A 25,779-nucleotide genomic window follows, 5' to 3' on the forward strand; every position below is an offset into this window, starting at 1 on the left:
TGTTCAACATGGTCTATTTTTCGACATCTTTGAAATGACCTCAACTTTTTTCAAGTAGGTGGACATGCCAATGGTAGGAATTCATGCCAGACACCGATGCAAGTTGCGACACGTCCCGCCATTCATCGGCCTTTTTTCACCGGGAAAACTCCAGAATATGCAAAACTTGTCAAAACCCCAATTAAATTTGTGTATGTGTATATTCTTGTTTTGCTTCAGTACAATTTATTTTGCAAACAGTAAATGTTTCCATCAAACAGAAATATTGTTTTTGCTACATCAGAATATACTTACAATTCATTGAAATGCTACCATAGAGCATAAAAATAATGCTTCTATCGAGGCGAAAAATATTTCTATCAATACGGTCGATAAATATGGAATAAATATGTTCTCATCACACCATAAAAAGGATGCTTCTACTGATAAAGAATAATGCTTCCATGCCACTTAAGCTTGTTGAGCTGCACAAAAATACATCTCGAATAACGAAATTCCTATTCTGACCCCGAGACCAAATGCACCCTTGTGAACTGTAAAACTTAAAAAAATTAGTAAACAAAATAATAAAAAAATCTGATTTTTTTGGTTGTAAACTTTGACAAAGTTTTGCATGCCTGCAAAATTTGAGCACGAAATGACATTCGTGGAAGTCGTGGCAAAAAAACAAAATTAGTACTTCAAAATGTTTATAAAACTAGCATTTTTGGAGCATTGATTTTTTTCCATGGTTTCCAGTATTGTCATTTTGTGCTGAACTATGGCAATCATATAGAACATTTGTCAAAGTTTAGAAAGAAAATTCATAACATTTTTACTTTGTTTTTGATTTACTGTTCATCAGGGTGCATTTGAGCTTAGGAGCAGCTACTCCACGTCCCTCAAATAATAATTATTCTCTTATATTTGTATGTGTGAAGCCAATCACAACTTACTAGATTTTTTTATAATAAATGAAATTTGGCGTGATTTATGGGAAGCAATTTCCGGCTAATGGTCAAATACTATAAATCTTTCTTTTTTCAAGTACTATAAATCTACCATATGTTGAAGCGTACGTTCAATCAGGAAGCACTAAATTAGAAAGCAACGAGAGGGTGCATATGTAGCGGACGTGTTTAGCGGAACGATCAACTAGAGCAATGAATTAAGGATCGAGGATCCAAACCAACAAACCATGTGTGGGCCATATTAAAATATTGAACCTCTATAGTCTGATGGGCAGCCCGTTTTTAACTAAGAGTAGTGTCATATCATAATGATCACAGGAGTCAAGAGGTGGCCTGTTGGTTACCACTTTCATACGATGGCTAGAGGTCTCGAGTTCGAAGGTAGGTTTTTGCGTATTTTTTGAACTTTAATACAAGAGAACAAAAGGGTGTTAGTGGACCGGCCCAGGCCGGAGGAGTACTTCGATGACGTACGTACGGACGGGTTACCCATCATACATATAAAACTAGATACGATTTGACAAAAGTCTATATTACCCTTTATACGTTTTGTGAAGGGGGGTCTACCGAAGCGGGGCTCATAATCAAAACCGGAATCATGCTGCTCCACAATCTTCCGTAGGAATGGACCAAGATTTTGCAATTGCCCGGCCTGGGGGTGGGGGCTATTTGATCCTTCTTCTTGGGGATGGCGATACTGAGAAATCCTTTGGACGACGCATCTCATGGTCTGCTCATCCACCTGCACAAACTTGGTGCCCAGCAGTTTACTGCTCCACACCTTTTGCTCACGTACTCGTCCTGAGAAAAACTTTCACCAATTTCCTTGACTGCCCCAAATAGTCTAGCATGTTGTACGTACTGACTCATGGAGTTTGACCACCACACCCTTCTTTTCCTTGGACACCCAGTACGTATACACCATGTAACAACGGAACCAAGGAAGCTGCAATTCCGAGTCTTTTTCTCTGGCCATGCCAAGTCCAAGGTGACATCATGATAATACATACGGAGGAAACTTCAAAGAAACCGCCGGAAAACAGACCATAGGTGATTGCAGTGTCAACACAAGCTCTCTGCGAGGCGCGAGGGCGCGGCAAGCTAGGTCGGGCGCGCGGGCGCGGCTCCGGAGCGGGCGGGTGTGGCTCCGGCGGTCTGTGGGGTGACGCGGCGCGGTGGTGGTCTTGCTCCGGCGCGGGCTGGCGCGGCTCCGGCGGTGGGTGGGCGCGGCCAAGCGCGGATCTGGCGTGGCGATGTGCGGCGCCACGGTCCCCGCGGGCTGGTAGTGCTCGGCCCGGCGGCGTCTTGGTGGTGCTCCGGCAGCTCCTGGCGCTGTGGATCCGGCGGATGGCGGGGGGCGGCAGCTCCGGGCGTGCGTGGCTGGCTCTGGCCGGCCCTAGGTTCTCCGGATCCGGTTGCTTCGTTGCGGCCAGAGGCTGTTTGGTGGTCCGGCCGGGCTTCGGCTCGGCAGACAGTGTGGCAGCGCCGGGCGAAAGCTCTGCCTCGGGCTTCTGGCCGGGGCCGGCGACGGCGACGCCCTCGGGTGCCGCACTCTTCTTGAAGACGTCGTCGATGTGTGCTGTCTGCCCTGCTCGTGTCTCCGGTCGGTGAGACCAGTGGTGTGGGGGTGGCTTCTGCTTGGTCATGGCGCGATGGCTTCATGGGAGGTGTGCGGGTCAGCGGAGGTGCAGTGCTTGAGGGTGTGGTGTTGGGCGGTGCTCCGGGCGAAGGCTTGCCGGGTTTCTACCGGCCGACGGCGTCGGCGTCCGCGGATGTTGTGTCACCCCCTTGGAGGTGCCGCCGTGGAGTCCACCCCCTGCACATCCTCGGTTCCAGCTCTTCGGGTGAAAGCCTAAGGCCCAGTCGGGTCGGGCGACGGCGTCGGCATCGTCGCTTCCTCCTTTGGGGCGTCGCCTTGAAGAGCATTGGATCCCGTTTGCACTTTCCTTGGGCTGGACGCTTGTTTTAGGGGCGTGCATTTGTACCGCGTGTTGTTGATCGTTGCTTTATATATAAAGCGGGGCGAAAGCCTTTTTCGGTAAGACATACCTGGGAAGGGAATAAATAAAAGAGAAAAGGGAGTCAAAGCGTGTCACCTTGCCAGATGAAGACACATGATTCTGTAAAGGTAAACAAAGAGCTAGTTCTGCATCCCAGGTGGTCGGCCTGAGGCTGGATGGTCAGATCTCGACCGCTCCGCGGGAAACCCTAGGATCTGGTCTTCCAGATCGGACGATGGCAGTATTGCGGTGTCGTTTTCTCTCTTGGGAGCATCGTTTGTGGAGCAGAGCTGGAAAACAGAGGCAGGAGGTGGAGCGGCTTCGTCTTGCACAGAGCTTTCGGTGTAGATGTCAAGGCATGCCTGGCCGACAGGTGCTACGCTGTGTCATGCCTGGTCGGCAGGTGCTACGCACGACAGATGTTCCAGGATTTGCGCGTCTAGGCGGACGAGTGCGGGGCGGTGGCGTCGTTGGGCGTTGTGGTGGCGTCGACGGGTGGACGGTCTGGCAAGGATGATGCAGATCTCTCTCCTGAAGACGGGTCAGCGGTTCGATGATGATGGCGGCGTCTAATACGTGTGCATATGGTGTGCGCTTTAGGTCTGCTGCACCGGTCGTGGGTTCCGATACGTTATGTGAATGGATCGATGACGGCACCGGTTTTAGATATGGGGAATGAGAGCTGCAGAGGAGTGCTTCCGCGGCGACGATGACACGAGACGGGTGGTCGGCCCCGGTGCCGGCTCGACGCAGGCCCAGCGCTTTCCCCCTACAATGCTCGTCGACAGAGTCGGAGCTGACTGGTCGTCGGCGTGTGCGGTGGACTGTTTGGCATCGACCGACGTAGGCCTCGACGCTTGTTCGTGGTTTCTCTTTGACGGCGTGTGTGCGTTCTTGTGTGGGTTGCCAGGTCGCCCTGTGTGCCTTGTTTTTGCGGGCATGTTGTGACGGTTTTCGCCCGGTTTTCCGTTAATTAACTGGGCACCTCTCTTCGACCTTTTTTAATGAATCGGGCCCTAAGGGACCGCGTTTCAGAAAAAACAAGTGTAGTGCCACCTCTCTTCCGCCGTTTTCCTCATTACACAATAGAAGAGCACAAACGCGGCCAGAAAGGAAATATGTGAGATGCACCGAAGAATGGCGCAACCCCACGTCCGAAGCACCAGTGCCTTAGTATAGATATCATCAAACATCAGGACGAGTTGAATCTGCATCATCTCGAATAACTTGGTTGAAAGCTCTGGGCATAGATTCTCTATAGCCCAAACGTGTCTAGTGGGGAAACCAGTGTCCACAAAAAACCTACGCATAGCGATTGCTGAAGGCAAGGCAGAGAATATAGGGTCCAAAGAGGTATCAATGTCTGTTGACCTTCCAACAAGACCTGGATCTAAGTTCCTGATGTTTCTCAGGCTGCCACACCACAAAGCCCAAGTTCTCTCCCCATACTTGATAATGCCGGTAACAAACAAAAGGAGGCTATATAGGAGCAAGAAGCTGCATGTTAGGGGCGCCACCGAATGATTTCCAAAAGGCATACAGGGTGAGGGATACTTGGACAACAAGGTTCAACAAATGCCTCTGCTAGAGACTGTTGTTCTCGATGGAAAACGCAGTGATGGTGTCTTGTCCACCGAGATGTATGAGGCGGAAGGGCGTCCAAAGAAAACAAGAATGATGAGCGGAAACCTCTTGTCACGAGATGAGGCCTAGGACATAAGCGGCTACCAAGTCCGTTCCAAAATAAGCTCGCCCCCTGTTCTTGCCGGGTGAACTACATGTTGGACTCCACGTCAGCCTCGTCCTGGATGAACTCGAGGATGGTGATATGCTCCGTCATCTTCATCACTTGGGCGGCCTTGTACTCCGCCTCCATGTCCGTCATGGTGAAGCCAGCAGCCGACAACGCCTCCTCCTCCGGCTCCGTTGCCTCCTCCTCCACGGGTTCCGCTTCTGGCGGCTGGTCCCCTCCTCTTGCAGCTCCTACTCGTCATCGTCCTCCTCCTCCTCAAACGGCTCCGGCGAATCCAGAGGAAGGCCGGTGGCTAAACAAGCAGGTCGGCTCGCCTAGATCTGCTCCAATAGCTGCACCCTCCACTCGGGTGTGAGCATGGGTAGGTGGCGATCCGGCGCCTCGGCATCGCAAGCAGCGGACGAAAGTGGAAGTGACGACGGTGGATAGGAGAAAGGGGAAGAAGTGGGGTGGGTTAGGGTTCTGCTGCAGGCGTCCAGCTTAAATAGTCTGCTTCCTCCCTCGGGCAGCATTGCCGGAGCGGCGCCACGTGGCACAGAGAGGAGGAGGCGCCCGACAGACAAACAGTCTCTTCACGTCCCCCTGTGGGCTGTATCCATCAGTTCTACATAGCGGGCGTGCCCAGACGCCTCCGGGCCTCGCACATATCCATTCCAGATATGGACCGGATATGAGGAGTGTCGGTCAGTCCGGACGTTTAGGCCAGATAAGGATTAACCCGGTTGGCTGTCTTTTCTGGTCTAGACAGCGACGAGGCAGCCCCTCCGGGCGTTTACGAGAGGTACGAGGGTCCAGTTGTAGATGCTTTAAGGGCTTGAATATGTGCCTAGTAGGAATAACTTTATCTTTAATTTGGTATTCTTCACGGTTGAAATGGCAAATTCGAAACAGGTGCATCACATATGTGGAGAAAATAGAATGAAACCACCTAGTGGCTGTCTGTAAAAAAGTCCAAATAACTAGCACAGGTTGACGACGATTAGTGAAGATAATGATAGTTGTTTGTATGTAACAACAAATAGAATGAACAACAATCCTCTGGGTTCCGTTGGCACTCTAGGAAGAAACCCCTACAGGTTTTGCTCAAAAAATGAAGAGAGAGAAAACTAAAGATGATAAGAAAACCACATTGAAGCACAATTATTTGATCAAGCAGGCACAATATATAGAACGAGTCAGAACTCCTATCAATCCGTGAAAATGTATGTCATGGAATGGTCTAAATTGGAACAAGTGCTTCAACAGAACCTGGCAAAGAAACAAAAGAGTTCACATTAGACAAGATGTTCTAGTTTATTTTTATTTTTGACAAGGACAAGAAACTCGATCTATACTTGCATGGGAGGGTTGATGGCAGCTACTAGCTAGAACTAATGGGCATAGATTGATATCGATCGAGTGTAGCTAGCATCAAGTGAATAAATACATACAAAAAAATTTCATAGATGTAAGCAAGCGTGCTTGTAGAAAGAAATATTCCATATCTAAATAGTTTTATTAGTTCTCATATTATTATTCAAATATTCATGTTCCATGCAACCAAATCTAACAGAAATATATTGCAAAACAGGTGCATACCGATCAGCCGTCGTGACGTCGGGGAGGAAGTCAGAAGGCGTAGCGGCGCTGACCAACAGGTGCCTCAGCCGTCATCTCGATGGGGCAGTCCATCACATCCCCAAGTCCGTAGTGGGCCATGAGCAGCCAGATGAAGGTAAGGAGCTCCCCCCCTCTGGCTAGCTGCGCCGCATGCTCCTCCGGCCGCGACTTGCTGGCGGCGTGGAGGAGCAGGCCTACCCACGCCTCTCGGAGCTCTGACAGCTGCGCTTCTGTGCACTCGGCCGGGGGCTCCGGAATTTCATTTTTTGTAAGAAACAAAATTGTCCGATGCAGGGGGGCATCAACATGCCTACCCTCCAAGGTTTCATTGAGCTGTGCTATTGACTCACTGCCACTTTCATCAACATGCCTACCCGCCAAGGTTTCATACAGCTGTAATATTGAATCACGGCCACTTTCGCCGCTATCGTAGATTGGCAGCACTTCAGGGAGATTCACCAAAAGATAAACCATATAGTGTGATATCCTCCGGACCAGATCAGCATCATTGTCCACAGCAGTGTCAGTGCATACATACCTACTCAGCTGTATCTCTGTGTATAAATGGAGCTTGATAATGGAGAGATGATCAAAATTGGGACCATGATCCTGCACTATCTTCTGTAGCACTGTACCTAGATTTGGCCAGTGCTGCTGGGGGCTACTTGATCCATCATAGCGGAGATACTGATCAATCTTCTGGACGACGCATCTCATGATCTGCTCATCCACCATCACGAACCTTGTGTCCACCTTCCTACTGATCGACAACGGTGCCTGTGCTCCCCACAATGCGTGCACCAATTTTCTGATCACGATCAGGGAACTTTTTGACCACCAAGTGATGTCCCATGGAGCAAAGACGGCAGACGGCCGTTCAGACCGCAGCAAATAGTTTAACATGGTGTACTGACCCATGCAGCTTGACCATCTTTTCCTTCTAAACAACTTAGTGATGATGGAACAAAGGAAGGTGCAATGCCGAGTCTTTTCCTTCAGCCATGCCCGGGTCCAAGGTGACATCATGATGACACATAATGAGGAAACTTCAAGAGAGAAACCGCCGAAAAACAATCCATAGGTGATTGCAGTGTCAACAGAACTGTAGTACCACCTCTCCTCTTTGTATCTTATTACAGAAGAAAAGAGCACAAAAGCGGCTAGAAAGGAAAGATGTGAGATGCACCGAAGGATGGTGCAATGCCACTTCCGAAGCACCATGGCCTTAGTATAGATATCATCAAACATCACGCGGAGTTGAATCTCCATGATCCCAAATAACTTGCTTGAAAGGTCTGGGCGTAAACTATCTATATGCCAATGGCTAGCGGCTGCAGCGGGGCACCTGACGCCAGAAAAAAAATGACGCATAGCCTTTTCTGAACGCAAGGCAGAGAAAACAGGATCAGAAGAGGTATCAATGCTCGTTTCCGAAGGAGCGAGACATGGGTCTGAGTCCCTGATGTTTCTCAGACTGCCACACCACAAAGCCCATGTTCTCTCCCAATACTTGATAATGCCAGTAACAAATAAAAGGATGCTAGGGGAAAGAAGCTTCATGTTAGGGCCGCCATCGAATGACTTCCAAAAGATATAGAGGGTGAGGGACATTTGGACAACAAGATTCAACAAATGCCTCACCCAGAGATTGTTGTCCTGAATGGCAAAGGCAGTGATGGTGTCTTGTCCGCCAAGATGTATGAGGAGAAAGGGCGCCCAGAGAAAAGACAGATGATGAGTGGAAACCTCTTGTCGCGAGATGAGGCCTAGGACATAAGCAGCTACCAAGTCCGCTCCCAAATAAGATAGCCAGAGTAATACTGTCAATACAACGCTGCTGCTACGCCGCCGGAGGCTACCAACAGAGAAGAGAAAGAGCTGTAGTGTGAAGCTAACAAGCACCAGTAGTTGGATCTCCCACTCATTGACAAGCCGCACCAAGCTTTTCATTGCTAAGTGGTTTCCCCCTCTCATTGATGCCTTTCCCTAATATTGTTGCAACATAATACATACATCAGCCTGGCTTAATAATAATAACAAATTTCAACTTGGCAAATAACAGAGCAACTAAACCCTTAGCAAATTAAACCTTAAGAGTGCACACACACAGCCCACACTAAATCAATAATAACGATCAAACGATATAACAATATAACGATCAAACACCTCTTTCTCGAATATCCTCTGGCAAAACTATTATGGCGATCAATTTATATAGCTTTTAACGTCCATCCACCAACGAGTATAAACACGTTATTTGGGACGTGGCTTACTGGAGTGGGCAACTGGGCATACATATAGCTAAACATATTAGGATCGGAATATGTGCACTTTTCTGGGCTATATGGAACACTAGGAATGATATGATTTTTAATGGAACAAAATTCATTAAATTTTTGCAGGTTATCTACAGAGCTACAACTTCGATCTGTATGTGGTCCTTACTCACTCATGCAGACTTCAGGGAGCTTATGGGTATTGGGTGCAACCGCTGGAAGACGGCAGCACGGACTATTTTCAGCCGATTTGGGTGGCGAGCTAATAATAGGCTAGCTGTGTAGGGATCGTAGCTTGTTTTTTATCGCCGGATGTGGCGCTTTTCAGTTTCATATTGCCGGATGTGGCGCTTTTCATACTTATTTTCTTTCAACTACTGCTCAGTTTATGAGCTACTTTGGACCTTAAGACTTTGTTATGTTTTTATTTAATAATATGGCTGCATGCATCGATTGATGCAGAGGCCAGGGGTCATCCTCCTTAAAAAAAAACAATATAAAGATATATCAATTGATATGGGTCTAGTACTTAGATTGTAATCCTATAACTAGAAGCAGCACCAGATGCTAGTGCACATATATAAACAGCTAATCCAAGATATTTTGTCCATAATTAGGAACACAGTCATTGAATATAGATAACTAATCAAAAGGAATTTGTGCATACCTTAGAATAGATGGGCCCTTGGAGACAGGTACACGTTGCAAGGTTTCTCTTATCATATTATGGCATACTTTGCCAACACTTAATTGAGCTCTGATATATATAGAGCTAGCTAGACCATCCAGGTCTCTTTCTTTATTCCTTTCTTGTACAGTGCCAAAGTAGCAGAAGAGTAAAGAGTCATTGAATTTGAAAGATACGTTTCTTGCAACCAGAGCAAAGAGCATAAACTAAAGATAGAGATATGCTTTTCATGGTTCACTGCTTTAGTTTTGAGGGATCTTAGCGAATCTAGTTGAGGTCCTGGACTATGTAACTGTTTAGCATTACCCTATTTTGGACTCATTTTTTATAATGTAGCTACATTAAGACGTTAGAGACCATAAGATAGCTGTTGGTCGGCTACAACTTCTAGGTAATTGCTTAGTGTAGCCTTACAAATTGATTTTAGTGAGACACACGTTGCTTCACGTGCACATCCATGAAAAAGGCATTTGGAGACTAGGGCGCACAAGCTGCACATGCATGTCTAAGCAGAAATACACATTAAACATAAAAAGGACTGAAAGCAAAAAAAAAAAAAACGGCAAATCAAAAATTGCCAAACTTGTTTTTTTCTTTTGTGTTTTTTTTTAAGGTAATGACTCATGGTACAACTCCTATATATTAATTGCTTAGTGTAGCCTTGACAAATTGATTTTAGTGAGACACACGTTGCTTCACGTGCACATCCATGAAAAAGGCATTTGGAGACTAGGGCGCACAAGCTGCACATGCATGTCTAAGCAGAAATACACATTAAACATAAAAAGGACTGAAAGCAAAAAAAAAAAAAAAAACGGCAAATCAAAAATTGCCAAACTTGTTTTTTTCTTTTGTGTTTTTTTTAAGGTAATGACTCATGGTACAACTCCTATATATTAATTGCTTAGTGTAGCCTTGACAAATTGATTTTAGTGAGACGCACGTTGCTTAGCGTGCACATCCATGAAAACGGCATTTGGAGACTAGGGCCCACGGGCTCCACATGCATGTCTAAGCAGAAATACACATTAATTATCAAAAGGACTGAAAGCCAAAAAAAAGGCAAATCAAAAATACCAAACTTGTTTTTTTCGTTTGTGTTTTTGGTAATGACTCATGGTACAGAGCTGACACCTGGAGGAACAAATAAAGCGGAAAGATGAAAGTAGCTGCCTGGCAGAGAGACAAAGAAGGCATTTGAACCAGCCTACATGCATGGTACAAAAGGTGCACACTCATCGTTCTCTTTTTGCCCTAATTACGGGCCGTCGTTCAGGTTGTGCACAAGGGAAAGACACTTGAACCAACCTACATGTACTGTGGAAGAAATACTATACGCTGCAAAGGTTCCAAAATACAAACATGATTGAACTTGAAATCATTGGAAAAGAACAACTTCAAGATGAAGATACATGCCTTCCACTGAAGGCACATATATAAAGCGCCTATGTATCCTGACTTGGGTGTATGTGCGCGTGTGTTTTAGGGGCGTGCATTTGTACCGCGTGTTGTTGATCGTTGTTTTATATATAAAGCGGGGCGAAAGCCTTTTTCGGTAAGACATACCTGAGGAAGGGAATAAATAAAAGAGAAAAGGGAGTCAAAGCGTGTCACCTTGCCAGATGAAGACACATGATTCTGTAAAGGTAAACAAAGAGCTAGTTCTGCATCCCAGGTGGTCGGCCTGAGGCTGGATGGTCAGATCTCGACTGCTCCGCGGGAAACCCTAGGATCTGGTCTTCCAGATCGGACGATGGCAGTATTGCGGTGTCGTTTTCTCTCTTGGGAGCATCGTTTGTGGAGCAGAGATGGAAAACAGAGGCAGGAGGTGGAGCGGCTTCGTCTTGCACAGAGCTTTCGGTGTAGATGTCAAGGCATGCCTGGCCGACAGGTTCTACGCTGTGTCATGCCTGGTCGGCAGGTGCTACGCACGACAGATGTTCCAGGATTTGCGCGTCTAGGCGGACGAGTGCGGGGCGGTGGCGTCGTTGGGCGTGGTGGTGGCGTCGACGGGTGGACGGTCTGGCAAGGATGATGCAGATCTCTCTCCTGAAGACGGGTCAGCGGTTCGATGATGATGGCGGCGTCTAATACGTGTGCATATGGTGTACGCTTTAGGTCTGCTGCACCGGTCGTGGGTTCCGATACGTTATGTGGATGGATCGATGACGGCACCGGTTTTAGATATGGGGAATGAGAGCACTCCATATGATCGAGTTTTGTAGGTGTGAGTGATGGGTTCGGGTGGCTTGATGTATGTTCTTGTTAGACTTATGTTATGCATCGATTGATGCAGAGGCCGGGGTCTTAACCTCCTTTTAAAAAAAAGTTTTGCATCCCAGGTTCTGCAAGACGATCTTGCAATCTGCAGTGATCATCATCCTGAGCACACACTCTCTTAGGATTTCAGGATGGTACAATTTATGGCTTCTCTACGTGCTTGGTACCAAAGAAAGCCAACTAGAACGACATGATACAGTAGATAAGTGACACAAGATGACTTGGTTCAGAAATTTCATTGACATGACACAGTAAATCGAGTTGTTTCAGAACATGCAAACTAAGTACATATACATGCACAATTTCTAATCACAGGAGTTCTACTACACAGTTTATTACCAAGAAACAATGCAGAATAGAAGAGGCTCCATTACATAATACAGAAAGATGCACAACGTGACGTATGTATAAGTTGTTTTGTAGCCATTTTGTTCAGTTTTCAGTACTTTGTGCAAACCAAAAAATTGCACAGTACAGTATATAAATGGATGGAAACTATGAAACACTTGCATCTTAAAACATCAATTCCTTTGGGATCATAAAACTATAATTATCAGATTCCCTCGCACCCCAATCACTTCAAAAGATTCCCTTGCACTCCAATCCTTGCAAAGAACCAGAAAAGTAGTATCCTCGTTATCAATACTGACCATCCTGAGCTTAATGACTTAGTGGCTAGTGTGTCTCGTGCTAAATCAATTGGTGTCTGGTTATTAAATTTCGCCATATATGTGCAGTACTGTGGTCCTATTTTTCTCTAAATAAAAAATATGATGGTGTTTTGTGCAAACATGCACCGCTGTAGTTGACTTTTTTCGCAGATTAAAAAAATGAGGCTGTTCTATGTAAGAATACGTCAAGGCTAGCGCCATCAGTCATTGACAAGTGGGTCCACACACATGGATACGCCTGCATACGTGCAATGTGACCATATCTGCATGCTTAAGTTAAGTTAGGTGACCACAAAATCGTATATTTAAAGTTTTAGAACTAAACTGAACATGCGGCGCAAGTTATATGACTCACGATGATATTACCTCTGCGTGTTAGCCAACAGCCCGGGGGCGGATCGAGTAGGAAGGATTGATGGTTATGTTGTGCATAATCTAACTCCTTAGGGAGTGCGTTTAACTGATTGGGAAGTACCGCCGGTTGTTGGTTAACTTGGGTTGTTAATCTTTTTTTGCTAGGTTTTTTTTTTTGCTTTAACCCGTACGTGCCGCACGGGGTAACTTGGGTTGTTAATCTGGAAGAAAAGAACTTGCCAGCGGTGTTAATTCTGGGACACTGATAAGTGCCACACATGTGGGCGTTAGGGGGTTTGCCCACACATTTTGTGTGGTGTATAAGAGGAACAGGCCACACACCTACGTGTGGGCAAAACAAGTAATGCCCACACACCTCTTTTTTCCCTCCCGATCCCTCTCACACGCGTGCGTGTGGGCGAAATAGATAGCGCCCACACGCCCCATACGTCAGGCCTCGTACCTCGTGGTCCCGCACGCCCCGCGTACAGTCACCGCGCGTCCCGCAGTTGCCATGGTCCAGACCCTCGTCCATGTTCGTTTAACTGCAGTTGCCATGCCGCTGAACTTCGGTTGCCATGTCGGACAACTACAGTTGCCATGATTGCTCAACTGCAGTTGCCATGTATGGTCTGGTCTACTGCAGTTGCCTTAATTTCAAAACTTTAGGAGTTGCCACCCACTAACACTAGGCAGTTGCCATGTAGCACTACAAAAAGGCATGGCAAAAAACATGTTCGGGTAAAAGGGAGAGTTGCCATGTGCTCACAAACACGCTAGGGCAGTTGCCATGTAAAAAGAAAGAGTTGCCATCTTCTTACGTGCACGCTAGGGCAGTTGCCATGTACCATGCAAAAACACATGGCAACTCGGGGTAAAAGAGAGTTGCCATCTGCTTACAAGCAAAGCTAGGGCAGTTGCCATGTACCCTACAGAAACACGTGGCAACTGTCAGCTTTGGGTGTGGGCGAGGAGACGGGCGTGGGCAAAGTGATAAACGCCCACACACCAGCCCCCTCTGCGTGCGTGAAACTGGTGTGTGGGCGAATTGCTAAACGCCCACACACCAGCCCCCGTATGGTGAAAAAGGACGTGTGGGCGACCGGATGAATGCCCACACACCAGCTTAGTCCTACGTGGCACACAAAAACTGCTAGAACGCGCCAAGATTCGTGCAGAATTGGTTGGACGAGGATCCATGCGTGTGGGCGAGTTGCCAGACACCCACACGTGTGTGCGTTAGACTTTTCGTAATTCTGTTGCCTGCTCTGTTCTCTCCTTCACATCATGTAGTGAATTAATCATTTGTTGAAATTGTGAAATAAATATATTAAACTAAATATCAATTAATGTATTTATTTCACAAGCATACATGAATAAATATCATGGGCGGGCTTAGTGCTCGAACACGGTTATCCACGCAAAGTAGCCGTGCGCAGGAAGCACCACCAGCTCGAGCATGAGCTGGGATAGATAGATACTAGAATCGAGGGATGAGTGAGCAGAGGCGGAAGGGGTGGATGGGGGTCTTACCCGGCAGATGTGGGAGGCCGTCGCGGCGCGGAGGAGCGCGGGGGCCTGAAGGACCGCCGCCGCTTTGCTCCGGCGCCGGCGGAGAGGGAGAAGGGGATCGAGAGATTTTTTATTTTTTACCCCGCAAAAAAAAGAGATTATTTTTTTATTGTTTTTTCTTTTTTCGAGAATCGGGGATCTAGATATTAGAGTGAGGGTTTCGCTTCACTTCACACCGACCGAACAGAAGGGAGTTGCACGCAGACTTGGCCAAACGGGCCGGCACGGCACCGGCACGACCCGGCCCGTGCTAATCGTGCCTGGCTCGGCCCGGGCGCCGGGCCGTGCCGTGCCGGCCCACGGGCGCTGCTCCTTGGCCCAGTTACGGCCTGATTACTATACGGGCCAGCCCGTGGCACGTTTAGCACGCTAGGCCACCTGTTTTTTAGCCTATTGGGCTGTATTTTAAGCCTATTAGGCTGTAGTTTAGGTCATGTATATATATATTTTAAAAAAAAACTAAAAAAATAAACGGGCCGTGCCGTGCCGGCCCGCGTGCCCAGCCTCCAGACCCAGGCATGGCCCATGGCGTGCCGTGCCTGGCCCGTTTAGCCCGAGTCGTGTCGTGCCTGGGCCGTGCCGTTCTTGCTTGCTACCGGGCCGACCCAGTTAGCACGGCCCGTTTGGCCAGCTATAGTTGCACGGAACAAGTGGGCTTCTATTAGGCTGAGTTGGGTTAAAAAAAGTTGTGGACGCGAAGTATTTAAACCCAAGTTCACATGCTTTCTGATAAACAGTAAAATTCAAAAATAAAACATAATAAGAATTTTTAATTGTTTTTGTGCCTACAATTTTTTGTGATGACATGACATTCGTTCAGGTCTGCCAAAAAAATCGATGCTCCGAAAAGACTATTGTTGGAAGCAGTTTGGAGCATTGATTTTTCTCTCGACCTCCACGAGTGTGATTTCATCACAAAAAGTTGCATGATGTTAAAACTTTCATCAATGTTTATCACAAAAAAACAGATTTTTTTGAAATACATACATAAATTGAAATTCTTCATGTACTTCATATTCACATGAAGATGCACTTCATAATTAACATATACTATTGCATAATTAAACATTATTATGATAGAAATAGAGGCCTCCCAGCTTCATAATTTGAGCTAATGATATAAATATCGATAAAAAAAAGGTCTCCTGCCATAAACAACACTAATTTAACATCCAACTTCATATTTTGAGCTACTCATAGCTCGAATAAAAAGATCCATTGACATAAAAGTGCTTATTGAACATAAAAACAATTTTAACGATGATGTGGAGGGCTTGCATGTGTTTAATGATGTGAAGGGTTTGGAAGTATAGAAACTGGAACGTAAAAGGTTTGCATAAGTTTGACAACGTGGAGGGCTTTGCATGCGCTAGGAAGTGAGATGTAAATGACTAATTTGCGCTTGATGACGTGGAGGGCTTGCATATGATCGGGAATGGAATCAACTACTTATAATTGAAGGAAATGTGCCCTAGAGGCAATAATAAAGTTATTATTTATTTCCTCATACCATGATAAATGTTTATTATTCATGCTAGAATTGTATTAACCGGAAACATGATACATGTGTGAATACATAGACAAACAGAGTGTCACTAGTATGCCTCTACTAGACTAGCTCGTTGATCAAAGATGGTTATGCCACAGACATGAGTTGTCATTTGATTAACGGGATCACATCATTAGGAGAATGATGTGATTGACTTGACCCATTCTGTTAGCTTAGCAGTTGATCGTTTAGTATGTTGCTATTGCTTTCTTCATGACTTATACATGTTCCTATGACTATGAGATTATGCAACTCCCGTTTACCGAAGGAACACTTTGTGAGCTACCAAACGTCACAACGTAACTGGGTGATTATAAAGGTGCTCTACAGGTGTCTCCAAAGGTACTCGTTGGGTTGGCGTATTTCGAGATTAGGATTTGTTACTCCGATTGTTGGAGAGGTATCTCTGGGCCCACTCGGTAATGCACATCACTATAAGCCTTGCAAGCATTGTAACTAATGAGTTAGTTGCAGGATGATGTATTACGGAACGAGTAAAGAGACTTGCCGGTAACGAGATTGAACTAGGTATTGAGATACCGATGATCGAATCTCGGGCAAGTAACATACCGATAACAAAGGGAACAACGTATGTTGTTATGCGGTTTGACCGATAAAGATCTTCGTAGAATATGTAGGAGCCAATATGAGCATCCAGGTTCCGCTATTGGTTATTGACCGGAGACGTGTCTCGGTCATGTCTACATAGTTCTCGAACCCATAGGGTCCGCACGCTTAAAGTTAGATGACGATCGATATTATGAGTTTTGTGTTTTGATGTACCGACGGTAGTTCGGAGTCTCGGATATGATCACGGACATGACGAGGAGTCTCGAAATGGTCGAGACATAAAGATCGATATATTGGACGACTATCTTCGGACACCGGAATGGTTTCGGGGAGTTTCAGACATATACCGGAGTACCGGGGGGTTACCGGAACCCCCCGGGGAGTTTAATGGGCCAAGATGGGTCTTAGTGGAGAAGAGGAGGGGCGGCTAGGGCTGGCCGCGTGCCCCCTCCCCCTCTAGTCCGAATTGGACAAGGAGGGGGGCGGCGCCCCCTTTCCTTCCTCCTCTCTCCTTCCCTTCCTTTCCCCCTCCTACTCCAACTAGGAAAAGAGGGAGTCCTACTCCCGGTAGGAGTAGGACTCCTCCCTGGGGCGCCCTCCTCCTGGCCGGCCGCCTCCTCCCCTGGTCCTTTATATACGGGGGCAGGGGGCACCTCTAGACACACAAGTTGATCGATTGATCTATTCCAGCCGTGTGCGGTGCCCCCCTCCACCACATTCCACCTCGGTCATATCGTAGCAATGCTTAGGCGAAGCCCTGCGTCGGTAGCAACATCATCACCGTCACCACGCCGTCGTGCTGACGGAACTCTCCCGTGAAGCTCTGCTGGATCGGAGTTCGCGGGACGTCATCGAGCTGAACGTGTGCTGAACTCGGAGGTGCTGTACGTTCGGTACTTGGATCGGTCGAATCGTGAAGACGTACGACTACATCAACCGCGTTGTGCGAACGCTTCCGCTTTCGGTCTACGAGGGTACGTGGACAACACTCTACCCTCTCGTTGCTATGCATCACCATGATCCTGTGTGTGCGTAGAAATTTTTTAAAATTACTACGTTCCCCAACAGTGGTATCAGAGCCGGGTTTTATGCGTAGATGTTATATGCACGAGTAGAACACAAGGGAGTTGTGGGCGATACAAGTCATACTGCTTACCAGCATGTCACACTTTGGTTCGGCGGTATTGTTGGATGAAGCGGCCCGGACCGACATTAGCGTACACTTACGCGAGACTGGTTCTACCGACGTGCTTTGCAGACAGGTCCCTGGCGGGTGTCAGTTTCTCCAACTTTAGTTGAACCGAGTGTGGCTACGCCCGGTCCTTGCGAAGGTTAAAACAGCACTAACTTGACAAACTATCGTTGTGGTTTTGATGTATAGGTAAGAATGGTTCTTGCTCAGCCCGTAGCAGCCACGTAAAACTTGCAACAACAAAGTAGAGGACGTCTAACTTGTTTTTGCAGGGCATATTGTGATGTGATATGGTCAAGACATGATACTATATTTTTTATTGTATGAGATGATCATGTTTTGTAACCGAGTTATCGGCAACTGGCAGGAGCCATATGGTTGTCGCTTTATTGTATGCAATGCAATCGCCCTGTAATTGCTTTAATTTATCACTAAGCGGTAGCGATAGTCGTAGAAGCAATAGTTGGCGAGACGACAACGATGCTACGATGGAGATCAAGGTGTCGCGCCGGTGATGATGGTGATCATGACGGTGCTTCGGAGATGGAGATCACAAGCACAAGATGATGATGGCCATATCATATCACTTATATTGATTGCATGTGATGTTTATCTTTTATGCATCTTATCTTGCTTTGATTGACGGTAGCATTATAAGATGATCTCTCACTAAATTTCAAGATAAAAGTGTTCTCCTTGAGTATGCACCGCTGCGAAAGTTCTTCGTGCTGAGACACCACATGATGATCGGGTGTGATAAGCTCTACGTTCAAATACAACAGATGCAAAACAGTTGCACACGCGGAATACTCAGGTTAAATTTGACGAGCCTAGCATATGCAGATATGGCCTCGGAACACAGAGACCGAAAGGTCGAGCGTGAATCATATAGTAGATATGATCAACATAGTGATGTTCACCATTGAAAACTACTCCATCTCACGTGATGATCGGACATGGTTTAGGTTATTTGGATCACGTGATCACTTAGAGGATTAGAGGGATGTCTATCTAAGTGGGAGTTCTTAAGTAATATCATTAATTGAACTTAAATTTATCATGAACTTAGTACCTGATAGTATTTTGCTTGTCTATGTTGATTGTAGATAGATGGCCCGTGTTGTTGTTCCGTTGAATTTTAATGCGTTCCTTGAGAAAGCAAAGTTGAAAGATGATGGTAACAATTACACGGACTGGGTCCGTAACTTGAGGATTATCCTCATTGCTGCACAGAATAATTACGTCCTGAAAGCACTGCTGGGTGCCAGGCCTACTGCAGATGCAACTGACGACGTTAAGAATGTCTGGCAGAGCAAAGCTGATGACTACTCGATAGTTCAGTGTGCCAAGCTTTACGGCTTAGGACCGGGGCTTCAACGACGTTTTGAACGTCATGGAGGATATGAGATGTTCCAGGAGTTGAAGTTAATATTTCAAGCAAATGCCCGGATTGAGAGATATGAAGTCGCCAATAAATTCTACAGCTGCAAAATGGAGGAGAATATTTCTGTCAGTGAACATATACTCAGAATGTCTGGGTATAACAATCACTTGATTCAACTGGGAGTTAATCTTCCGGATGATAGTGTCATTGACAGAATTCTTCAATCACTGCCACCAAGCTACAAGAGCTTCGTGATGAACTATAATATGCAAGGGATGGATAAGACAATTCCCGAGCTCTTCACAATGCTAAAGGCTGCGGAGGTAGAAATCAAGAAGGAGCATCAAGTGTTGATGGTCAACAAGACCACCAGTTTCAAGAAAAAGGGCAAAGGGAAGAAGAATTGGAACTTCAAGAAGAACAGCAAACAAGTTGCTGCTCAAGAGAAGAAACCCAAGTCTGGACCTAAGCCTGAGACAGAGTGCTTCTACTGCAAGCAGACTGGACACTGGAAGCGGAACTGCCCCAAGTATTTGGCGGATAAGAAGGATGGCAAGGTGAACAAAGGTATATGTGATATACATGTTATTGATGTGTACCTTACTAATGCTCGCAGTAGCACCTGGGTATTTGACACTGGTTCTATTGCTAATATTTGCAACTCGAAACAGGGGCTACGGATTAAGCGAAGATTGGCTAAGGATGAGGTGACGGTGCGCGTGGGAAATGGTTCCAAAGTCGATGTGATCGCAGTCGGCACACTACCTCTACATCTACCTTCGGGATTAGTTTTAGACCTAAATAGTTGTTATTTGGTGCCAGCGTTGAGCATGAACATTATATCTGGATCTTGTTTTATGCGAGACGGTTATTCATTTAAATCAGAGAATAATGGTTGTTCTATTTATATGAGTAATATCTTTTATGGTCATGCACCCTTGAAGAGTGGTCTATTTTTGTTGAATCTCGATAGTAGTGATACACATATTCATAATATTGAAGCCAAAAGATGCAGAGTTGATAATGATAGTGCAACTTATTTGTGGCACTGCCGTTTAGGTCATATCGATGTAAAGCGCATGAAGAAACTCCATACTGATGGACTTTTGGAACCACTTGATTATGAATCACTTGGTACTTGCGAACCGTGCCTCATGGGCAAGATGACTAAAACGCCGTTCTCCGAAACTATGGAGCGAGCAACAGATTTGTTGGAAATCATACATACAGATGTATGTGGTCCGATGAATATTGAGGCTTGCGGCGGGTATCGTTATTTTCTCACCTTCATAGATGATTTAAGCAGATATGGGTATATCTACTTAATGAAACATAAGTCTGAAACATTTGAAAAGTTCAAAGAATTTCAGAGTGAAGTAGAAAATCATCGTAACAAGAAAATAAAGTTTCTACGATCTGATCGTGGAGGAGAATATTTGAGTTACGAGTTTGGTATTCATTTGAAACAATGCGGAATAGTTTCGTAACTCACGCCACCCGGAACACCAAAGCGTAATGGTGTGTCCGAACGTCGTAATCGTACTTTACTAGATATGGTGCGATCTATGATGTCTTTTACTGATTTACCGCTATCATTTTGGGGTTATGCTTTAGAGACGGCTGCGTTCAAATAGGGCACCATCTAAATCCGTTGAGATGACGCCTTATGAACTATGGTTTGGCAAGAAACCAAAGTTGTCGTTTCTGAAAGTTTGGAGCTATGATGCTTATGTAAAAAAGCTTCAACCTGGTAAGCTCGAACCCAAATCGGAGAAATGTGTCTTCATAGGATACCCAAAGGAAACCGTTGGGTACACCTTCTATCACAGATCTGAAGGCAAGACTTTTGTTGCTAAATTTGGATCCTTTCTAGAGAAGGAGTTTCTCTCGAAAGAAGTGAGTGGGAGGAAAGTAGAACTTGATGAGGTAACTGTACCTGCTCCCTTATTGGAAAGTAGTTCATCACAGAAACCGGTTCCTGTGACACCTACACCAATTAGTGAGGAAGCTAATGATATTGATCATAAAACTTCAGATCAAGTTACTACTGAACCTCGTAGGTCAACCAGAGTAAGATCCACACCAGAGTGGAATGGTAATCCTGTTCTGGAGGTCATGTTACTAGACCATGACGAACCTACGAACTATGAGGAAGCGACGATAAGCCCAGATTCCACAAAATGGCTTGAGGCCATGAAATCTGAGATGGGATCCATGTATGAGAACAAAGTGTGGACTTTGGTTGACTTGCCCAATGATCGGCAAGCCATTGAGAATAAATGGATCTTCGAGAAGAAGACTGACGCTGACGGTAATGTTACTGTCTATAAAGCTCGACTTGTTGCGAAAGGTTTTCGACAAGTTCAAGGAGTTGACTACGATGAGACCTTCCCACCCGTAGCGATGCTTAAGTCTGTCCGAATCATGTTAGCAATTGCCGCATTTTATGATTATGAAATTTGGCAAATGGATGTAAAAACTGCATGCCTGAATGGATTTCTGGAAGAAGAGTTGTATATGATGCTGTTGGGGATCGTAGCAGAATTTTAAAATTTTCTACGCATCACCAAGATCCAACTATGGAGTTTATGTTGGGGAACTTAGTAATTTCAAAAAAATTCCTACGCACACGCAAGATCATGGTGATGCATAGCAACGAGAGGGGAGAGTGTTGTCCACGTACCCTCGTAGACCGATAGCGGAAGCGTTATCACAACGCGGTTGATGTACTCGTACGTCTTCACGATCCGACCGATCAAGCACCGAACGTACGGCACCTCCGAGTTCTACACACGTTCAGCTCGATGACGTCCCTCGAACTCCGATCCAGCCGAGTGTTGAGGGAGAGTTTCGTCAGCACGACGGCGTGGTGACGATGATGATGTTCCACCGACGCAGGGCTTCGCCTAAGCTCCGCAACGGTATTATCGAGGTGTAATATGGTGGAGGGGGGCACCGCACATGCCTAAGAGATCTCAAGGATCAATTGTTGTGTCTCTGGGGTGCCCCCCTGCCCCCGTATATAAAGGAGCAAGGGGGAGGCAGCCGGCCAAGGGGAGAGGCGCGCCATAGGGGAGAGTCCTACTCCCACCGGGAGTAGGACTCCTCCTTTCCTTGTGGGAGTAGGAGAAGGGAAGGGGGAAGGAGAAAGAAGGAAGGGTCTGCCCCCCTTCCCTAGTCCAATTCGGACCAGACCATGGGGAGGGGTGCGGCCACCTTTTGAGGCCTTTCTCTCCTTTCCCGTATGGCCCATTAAGGCCCAATACGAATTCCCGTAACTCTCCGGTACTCCAAAAAATATCCAAATCACTCGGAACCTTTCCGAAGTCCGAATATAGTCGTCCAATATATCGATTTTTACGTCTCGACCATTTCGAGACTCCTCGTCATATCCCCGATCTCATCCGGGACTCCGAACTCCTTCGGTACATCAAAACTCAATAAAACTGTCATCGTAACGTTAAGCGTGCGGACCCTACGGGTTCGAGAACTATGTAGACATGACCGAGACACGTCTCCGGTCAATAGCCAATAGTGGGACCTGGATGCTCATATTGGCTCCCACATATTCTACGAAGATCTTTATCGGTCAGACCGCATAACAACATACGTTGTTCCCTTTGTCACCGGTATGTTACTTGCCCGAGATTTGATCGTCGGTATCTCGATACCTAGTTCAATCTCGTTACCGGCAAGTCTCTTTACTCGTTCTGTAACACATCATCCCGCAACTAACTCATTAGTCACAATGCTTGCAAGGCTTATAGTGATGTGCATTACCGAGTGGGCCCAGAGATACCTCTCCGACAATTGGAGTGACAAATCCTAATCTCGAAATACGCCAACCCAACAAGTACCTTTGGAGACACCTGTAGAGCACCTTTATAATCACCCATTTATGTTGTGACGTTTGGTAGCACACAAAGTGTTCCTCCGGTAAACGGGAGTTGCATAATCTCATAGTCATAGGAACATGTATAAGTCATGAAGAAAGCAAATAGCAACATACTAAACGATCGAGTGCTAAGCTAACGGAATGGGTCAAGTCAATCACGTCATTCTCCTAATGAGGTGATGTCGTTAATCAAATGACAACTTATGTCTATGGCTAGGAAACATAACCATCTTTGATTAACGAGCTAGTCAAGTAGAGGCATACTAGTGACACTCTGTTTGTCTATATATTCACACATGTATTATGTTTCCGGTTAATACAATTCTAGCATGAACAATAAACATTTATCATGATACAAGGAAATAAATAATACTTTATTATTGCCTCTAGGGCATATTTCCTTCAGTTTACTAGCAACGAGAAGGAAGGAGTGCATCTACATACCCTTGTAGATCGCGAGCGGAAGCGTTCAAGTGAACGGGGTTGATGGAGTCGTACTCGTCGTGATTCAAATCACCGAAGACCGAGCGCCGAACGGACGGCACCTCCGCGTTCAACACACGTACGGAGCAGCGACGTCTCCTCCTTCTTGATCCAGCAAGGGGGAAGGAGAGGTTGATGGAGATCCAGCAGCACGACGGCGTGGTGGTGGAAGTAGCGGGGATCCCGGCAGGGCATCGCCAAGCGCAAGCGGGAGGGAGAGGTGTCACGGGAGGGAGAGGGAGGCGCCAGGGGCTAGGGTACTGCTGCCCTCCCTCCCCCCCCACAATATATAGGGGTCCAGGGGGGCGCCGGCCCCCTGGAGATCCCACCTGAGGGGGGGCGGCGGCCAAGGGGGTGGCTTGCCCCCCAAGCCAAGTGGGGCGCCCCCCCCACCCCCAGGGTTTCCAACCCTAGACGCAGGGGAGGCCCAGGGGGGCGCACCAGCCCACCAGTGGCTGGTTCCCCTCCCCACTTCAGCCCATGGGGCCCTCCGGGACAGGTGGCCCCACCCGGTGGACCCCCGGGACCCTTGCGGTGGTCCCGGTACAATACCCATAACCCCCGAAACTTTCCCGGTGGCCGAAACTGGACTTCCTATATATAATTCTTCACCTCCGGACCATTCCGGAACTCCTCGTGACGTCCGGGATCTCATCCGGGACTCCGAACAACTTTCGGGTTTCCGCATACTAATATCTCTACAACCCTAGCGTCACCGAACCTTAAGTGTGTAGACCCTACGGGTTCGGGAGACATGCAGACATGACCGAGACGACTCTCCGGTCAATAACCAACAGCGGGATCTGGATACCCATGTTGGCTCCCACATGTTCTACGATGATCTCATCCGATGAACCACGATGTCGAGGATTCAGTCAATCCCGTATACAATTCCCTTTGTCTATCGGTACGTTACTTGCCCAAGATTCGATCGTCGGTATCCCAATACCTCGTTCAATCTCGTTACCGGCAAGTCACTTTACTCGTACCGTAATGCATGATCCCGTGACCAACCACTTGGTCACTTTGAGCTCATTATGATGATGCATTACCGAGAGGGCCCAGAGATACCTCTCCGTCATACGGAGTGACAAATCCCAGTCTCGATCCGTGTCAACCCAACAGACACTTTCAGAGATACCTGTAGTGTACCTTTATAGTCACCCAGTTACGTTGTGACGTTTGGTACACCCAAAGCACTCCTACGGCATCCGGGAGTTACACGATCTCATGGTCTAAGGAAATGATACTTGACATTGGAAAAGCTCTAGCAAACGAACTACACGATCTTTGTGCTATGCTTAGGATTGGGTCTTGTCCATCACATCATTCTCCTAATGATGTGATCCCGTTATCAATGACATCCAATGTCCATAGTCAGGAAACCATGACTATCTGTTGATCAACGAGCTAGTCAACTAGAGGCTTACTAGGGACACGTTGTGGTCTATGTATTCACACATGTATTTGTTGGAAATATGCCCTAGAGGCAATAATAAATGGTTATTATTATATTTCTGTGTTCATGACAATAGTCTATTATTCATGCTATAATTGTATTGTCCGAAAATCGTAATACATGTGTGAATACATAGACCACAACCTGTCCCTAGTAAGCCTCTAGTTGACTAGCTCGTTGATCAATGATGTGATGGACAAGACCCAACTTAAGCATAGCATAAAAGATCGTGTAGTTTCGTTTGCTAGAGCTTTTCCAATGTCAAGTATCTTTTCCTTAGACCATGAGATCGTGCAACTCCCGGATACCGTAGGAGTGCTTTGGGTGTGCCAAACGTCACAACGTAACTGGGTGACTATAAAGGTGCATTACGGGTATCTCCGAAAGTGTCTGTTGGGTTGGCACGGATCGAGACTGGGATTTGTCACTTCGTGTAAACGGAGAGGTATCTCTGGGCCCACTCGGTAATGCATCATCATAATGAGCTCAATGTGACCAAGGCGTTGGTCACGGGATCATGCATTGCGGTACGAGTAAAGAGACTTGCCGGTAACGAGATTGAACAAGGTGTTGGGATACCGACGATCGAATCTCGGGCAAGTAACATACCGATTGACAAAGGGAATTGCATACGGATTGATTGAATCCTCGACACCGTGGTTCATCCGATGATATCATCGTGGAACATGTGGGAGCCAACATGGGTATCCAGATCCCGCTGTTGGTTATTGACCGGAGAGGCGTCTCGGTCATGTCTGCATGTCTCCCGAACCCGTAGGGTCTACACACTTAAGGTCCGGTGACGCTAGGGTTGTAGAGATATATGTATGAGGAAACCCAAAAGTTGTTCGGAGTCCCGGATGAGATCCCGGACGTCACGAGAGGTTCCGGAATGGTCCGGAGGTAAAGATTTATATATGGGAAGTCTTATTTTGGTCGCCGGAAAAGTTTCGCGCTTTATCGGTATTGTACCGGGAGTGCCGAAAGGGGTCCGGGGGTCCACCAAGGGGGTCCACCAGCCCCGGGGGGCCACATGGGCTGTAAGGGGTGCGCCTTGGCCTATATGGGCCAAGGGCACCAGCCCCAAGAGGCCCATGCGCAAGA

At 46.7% G+C, this 25,779-nt stretch overlaps 1 protein-coding gene and 1 pseudogene across 1 annotated transcript; both read right to left on the minus strand.

The window, feature by feature from the left end:
• Positions 1-450: 450 nt before the first annotated feature.
• On the minus strand, positions 451-4,826 carry LOC109759878 (uncharacterized; annotated as a pseudogene).
• A 1,459-nt stretch (positions 4,827-6,285) lies between these two features.
• On the minus strand, positions 6,286-10,048 carry LOC109759881 (uncharacterized). The gene is made up of 2 exons (XM_045229395.2): positions 9,246-10,048; positions 6,286-8,288 (listed from the first exon to the last, which is right to left on the minus strand). Exon 2 carries the CDS (start codon positions 8,274-8,276, stop codon positions 6,312-6,314), a length of 1,965 nt encoding a protein of 654 aa, XP_045085330.1. The 5' UTR covers positions 8,277-8,288; positions 9,246-10,048; the 3' UTR covers positions 6,286-6,311.
• Between the last annotated feature and the right edge of the window lie 15,731 nt (positions 10,049-25,779).

This window comes from Aegilops tauschii, chromosome 5, assembly GCF_002575655.3.
Source record: "Aegilops tauschii subsp. strangulata cultivar AL8/78 chromosome 5, Aet v6.0, whole genome shotgun sequence".
Taxonomy (NCBI): Eukaryota; Viridiplantae; Streptophyta; class Magnoliopsida; order Poales; family Poaceae; genus Aegilops; species Aegilops tauschii.

Coding starts and splice junctions, on each gene's coding strand:
- LOC109759881 (XM_045229395.2), bottom strand. CDS start 8,276: ATGAGAGGGGGAAACCACTTAGCAATGAAAAGCTTGGTGCGGCTTGTC.